This window comes from Notolepis coatsorum, assembly GCF_963971535.1.
Source record: "Notolepis coatsorum genome assembly, chromosome: 1".
NCBI lineage: Eukaryota > Metazoa > Chordata > Actinopteri > Aulopiformes > Paralepididae > Notolepis > Notolepis coatsorum.
Window position 1 is genome coordinate 124,979,625 of NC_140165.1, and position 5,610 is coordinate 124,985,234.

General features: G+C 41.9%; 1 protein-coding gene across 1 annotated transcript; it reads right to left on the minus strand.

Annotated features, from left to right (window-relative positions):
* Positions 1–2,829: 2,829 nt before the first annotated feature.
* LOC311222662 (uncharacterized protein) lies at positions 2,830–4,497 on the minus strand (the record flags this gene model as incomplete). Its single annotated transcript, XM_084307255.1, has 2 exons — positions 2,830–3,216; positions 3,553–4,497. 2 exons carry the CDS (start codon positions 4,495–4,497, stop codon positions 2,830–2,832), a joined length of 1,332 nt encoding a protein of 443 aa, XP_084163381.1.
* Between the last annotated feature and the right edge of the window lie 1,113 nt (positions 4,498–5,610).

Here is a 5,610-nt window from a genome sequence, read left to right on the forward strand (position 1 = left end):
GGGTTTTTTCAACCTGCAACTTGTTCTTGTCAGAGACCAGCAGGGCTGAGTCGTCCGCAAACAGGAACAAGTTGCAGTCACAGGCTGACGACATGTCATTTGCATAAATTAGGAAGAGTAGCGGTCCTAGTATGCTTCCTTGTGGAACACCACAGCTCACTGTGAGGGGGGGGGGGGGATAGAGTACCGTTTACCTCTACCATCTGTTCTCTCCCCTCCAGGTAGGATTGCTCCAGCTGTTCTATAGATAATATACAAAATAACTACCAGTCCTATTTATTATTGATTATTTATTTCATATGTGGAACAAGATATGGTCCAAGGACAAAGCTTGAAGATCTTGCACAACCTTTGACCATGTTGTTATTTTATAAGGAAAGATATGATATCTTCAGTGAACTGAAATAGAGTGCAGGTATGTTGCATAACTTGTCTCTCATCATTACTGTACAAATGTTTATGTCAAGTCCTGTTGGATACTTAAATCAATATATATTTTGAATTAACTATGAACTTGTGAAAGTGTTGTTATTTTTATATATGTATACACACACTATACATTGCCCTTTATATTTCATGGGTAACTCATTTTATGATTAATTACGTTATACTTATTAAATGTTTATATGAAAATATGTACAGTCACCTTATAATTTTCCTAATTTAACACAAAGAAAATAATTTACTCTTGGAACTATTTAATTATGCATCATATTGAAACAGAAAGGTTATCTGACGTATTCCACCAAAGGGAAAAGTGATCATATCCAAATGTGTGCATTTTTTATTGGCTAGATTGAATATGTTAAAGGTAATTGATCCAAACATACATGAATGTGTAGCTCCACCACCGGACATAAGAATGGAGCCCTGTTTTCATCTCCTGCTGACCGACACTAGACAACAGTAAGCTGCTTGTATTTGTTCTGTCTTCTGTGGCTGAAACACTTTGGGTATGTTGGCAATGTTTGCAAACATAGTAAAACTGATCTATATTACGATTTACAATAGGTTCAGAAAGTTCCAAATATCTTATATTCCATGTACAGATCAAGGTAGACTTAGTATGGAGTACTGTATATATTGCACAGGATAAACTTATATTTATTATAGCTACAATATATATATATTGTACCGGGAGTAGACATAAGATAGAGTTAGCTATATTTGTACCGTGAATAGACTTAGCATAGTTATTTGTATATTTATAACAGGGTGGGCTGTACACATACACACATAATTGATACTGTAGACTAGAGTATACTTATGTTTCTATGAACTCTAACTCGTTTCATTTGAACACTTATTGAATTTCACTGGTAATGTTAGATTTTAACTGCATTTCTCGTGTAGCACATGGAAATAGTGAGTTCAAGTCAATTCCTTTGCGTTTTGTTCAAAGTTCTATTGAGGTTCAGTCAGTGAAACGGCAAGTTTCAAGCAAATATCCACACGGGTCCTTCTGGGTTTAGATGTCCACGTTTATTTAGTAAGAACAAAAGAACAAAAGACAAAATGCACAATATTCAATGAATGGTCATTGTTCCTAAACCAGCTCCTATCTATAGGTCTGTCTCCCTCAAAGTCAGCCACCAGAAGAACAACTCTCTCTCTCCTTGAGCTCTTCTGATAACACAGGTGGGTCTGTTCTGAAACAAGATAGTTGCATTTACGACTGAAACATGCCCCACACATCCTGGCTGTGGGTTCAACCGAAGGCCTTGAAGATAGAAGAGTGTCCCGTATGAAGTGTCCCGGCTGCCCAGGGATAAGAGGTGAGGGAGAAGGTTATAGGCAGAATCCACCTCCCCATGGAGGTCCGGCCCCCACATTGTTACCAACCCCCCCTGGAACAGAGAGAGGAGAGACCGGCCCAAATCCCACAGTAATGACCAGAATGACCAAAGGTGATCAAATACAAATACAATGGTTGCATATTGTTGTCCAACCTACCCTGAGTATGAAAATAAAGATTTGTCCCCACATGCAAAGGGAACAGAGGTATTGAAGATAGGAATCAAATATGTGAATATGCAAAGATCTAATCAAACAAACTTTACCCCGGTAGGCTAGAAACTAGAAACAAAGCTAAACATAGTGTATGTATGTGTGTGTGTGTGTGTGTCTGTGTCTGTGTGTGTGTCTGTGTGCGTGCGTGTGTGTGTGTGTGTGAGAGAGTCCCTCAGAACAATGATAAGAGTGACTGAGTGAATGTAACTCCTAATTACCTCATCTTTCACAACTCAGCATCTTCAAGATCAATTTAAACCCCAAACTAGATAGACACTAGAAAAGATATGCAGCCAGTATGAGCTTCTAGAGAGACAGTAGGATCTATCAAATATCCACACGGGTCCTTCTGGGTTTAGATGTCCACGTTTATTTAGCAAGAATAAAAGAACAAAAGACAAAATGCACAATATTCAATGAATGGTCATTGTTCCTAAGCGAAGAGACAGACCCGGTAATTTACTGTATTCTTATGGCATTTACACTTAAAGTAGAAAAACAAACGTAATCTGTAAAATAGTTATAAAAAAGTTGAAATCCAAGGCAGCTCTACAAATATTAAAATGCCTTTAATTTATGGCTCACGTTATTTAGAGAATAAAAAAAACATACATGTGTGTGCGTGCGTGCATGTGTGTCCCTCAGAACATCATAGTGAGTGTGTGTGTGTGTGTGTGTGTGTGTGTCCTTCAGAACAACAATAGAGTGACTGAGTGAATTAATGTAACTCCTAATTACCTCATCTTTCACAAGTCAGCATCTTCACGATCAATTTAAACCCCAAACCCTGGGTAGAGGAGCTGTGGACGTCACTGATCTCTACTTCAGCTCACAGAACTCAGCCTCCCCAGAGTCATATAACCAAAGTCCAGGATAGAGAGGCTGAGTGAATGTGGTGTTGACTCTGTGCAGGAGGGTCATGGTGTCAGAGACGCTGTAGAAGGACAGAGTACCTGCCCTGTGATCCAGGTACACTCCTATTCTGGAGGACCGGGGGCTCAGTACTGTGATCCTCTTGTTATTGTGGAAGAAGAAGTAATTACAAGGTGTGCACTCTAAAGCCCAGGATTTGGAATTGAATCCAAATCCACAGTCCTCCACAGTGCCTGTTATACTCATGTCTTTGTAGGAGGCTGCTACAGTAACCCCTGCACTCCACTCCACCTCCCAGTAACAGCGTCCAGTCAGACCTTCTGTACCCAGAACCTGAAGGCACAAACCAATAAATCTTTCTGGGTGATCAGGATATGACTGCTCTTGCAGCATACATGTTGCTTTTCTGTTCCCCTCAGACAAAGACAGTTCTCTGTTTGCTGTGTTTGGGTCCAGTGTGATCTGAGAGGAATATTGTAAGAAGTCAGCTCTGGTCTTGGGCTCTGGTGGCAGTAAAACATTAACTGCATTCACTGTTGTTGAGATTCTGGGCCACTGCTCTTCCAGAACGTCCTCTAGTTTGTCTCTCAGCTCAGACACGACCTCAGTCACATCTGCAAAGTACAGGAGAGGAAGGACACTGATGCTGGGTGAGTCTGTAGACTCACTGGGACTGGAGAGGGGGGGGTAACTCTGTAGAAAGTGGATGTGGTCCTCTGTGTGTGAGAGCTGCTCCAGCTCAGTGGCTCTCCTCCTCAGGTCCGCTATCTCCTGCTCCAGTCTCTTCTGCACTTCTTCAGCCTGAGTCACTGTGGTCCTCTGTTGGGCTCTGATGACCTTCTCCAGCTCAGAGCGCCTCGTCTCCAAGGAGCGTATCAGCTCAGTAAAGACTCTCCCACTGTCCTCCACTGCTTTATCAGCAGAGCGTTTGAGAAAATAAACAGCCTGTTGGGCCTCTTTGAGTAGCTTCTCTCTCTCCTGGACTCTCTGGTGGACTTTCTGCTGACTCATGCCAAGCTCTTTCTGTCTCTCCGTACTTTCTGCTGCAGCTGAGACTGTATCATGTCCTTTATGTTCATCCATGGAACACAAATAACAGATGCACTGCTGATCAGTACGACAGAACATCTTCATAGCTTCATCATGACGAGAGCAGGTGTTCTCCTGAAGCCGTGTGGAGGCTTTGACCAGCTTGTGTTTCTTTAACGGAGGTACAGTATGATGAGGCTGGAGGTGAGTTTCACAGAAAGAGGTCAGACATACCAGGCAGGACTCGAGGGCTTTCCGCTTTCTCCCAGTGCAGAAATCACAGGCCACATCTGCAGGTCCAGCATAACAGTGATCAGGAGGAGCAGCTTGGGGTCCTGTCTTCATTAGTTGTTCCATCACTTCAGCCAGCATGTTGTTTTTCTTCAGAACAGGCCTCGGAGTAAAAGTCTCCCTGCACTGGGGACATGTGTAGATCCCCGTCTGATCATCGTGATCCCAGCAGTCTGTAATACAGCCCATACAGTAGTTGTGTCCACAGGGAATAGTTACCGGATCCTTCAGTAGATCCTGACAGATACAACAGCGGAACTGGTCCCGGTCCAGATCAACTCCTTGCTGCGCCATTTTATTCTACAAAGACAACGACACGCTTAAGTTTTGTTTTCTCAGGAAGAGTGAACTCGTGTGGGTGGGAGGTGCTTCCTGGTTCTAGCTGTCCAGGGGAGGGGTCGCTTTAAAGAGACGGTGTCTATTTTACTGTGATTCATAGATAGAAGATGTTTTTTTTTTTACTTAGTTCAGGACTTTCTATCGTCATCAACTACCTCTAATTAGCTTACTTTGTCAAGGAAACCCCACTAAAACTCATAAGCACAAAGAGAGACAGGCAAAATGGTAAACATACTGAATAAAACACTCTCTCTTTCTCTCTCTCACTCTCATTTCCTCTCTCTCTCTCTCTCATTTCCTCTCTCTCTCTCTCTCTCTCTCTCGTTATTTCACTGATTTGATTTACTGATTTGTTTGAAGGCTGGTTTCTTACCAGTTTCCTTTATGTCTCAGAAAGACCTTGACTTCATTGCTGGGCATTGGTGTCAAAGTAAATCTGCAGTAATTATCATTTCATGAGCAAAGTTATATATATGAAATGATAATGCAATGAAAACCTATAAAACACATGATTACAGTTGTTAATATGATAACTGAATAACTTGATGCTACCATTGATTGATTGATTGAAAACTTTATTTAACAGATTGCAGAATGGGTACAATACAGTACAGCTCAATATACAATTGTTAAGGGGATGCAGACCAGAGAAAGACTTTCGTCTTGTTTACATCAGGGTCCCCCATTTTCAATTCATCATAACATATATGACACACACAACATACAGATAGACAGTACTGCTACATCTATACATTTATGACATACCAGATTTGCAAATACAGTACTGTTTGTGATACAAAAAGTGTCCAGAAAAAGAGTGTGTATACATTTGATGTAGAAACTGTACATTGGAGGAGGTTGGGTAGGTGGGGTGGGGTTGGGGGGGGCGGGGCTGTACATTGGAGGTGGGGGGGGGGACACACACACTGTACATTGGAATACTGACATACTTGGTCATTTACTGTACAACTGGGTTAGGACATTTACAGGGGCCAGTTTCGAATTGCAGTCTCCCGTAGGTGTTCTTTGAGAGTGGTTTTGAAAGTGGGTAGTGATTCACATTCCTTT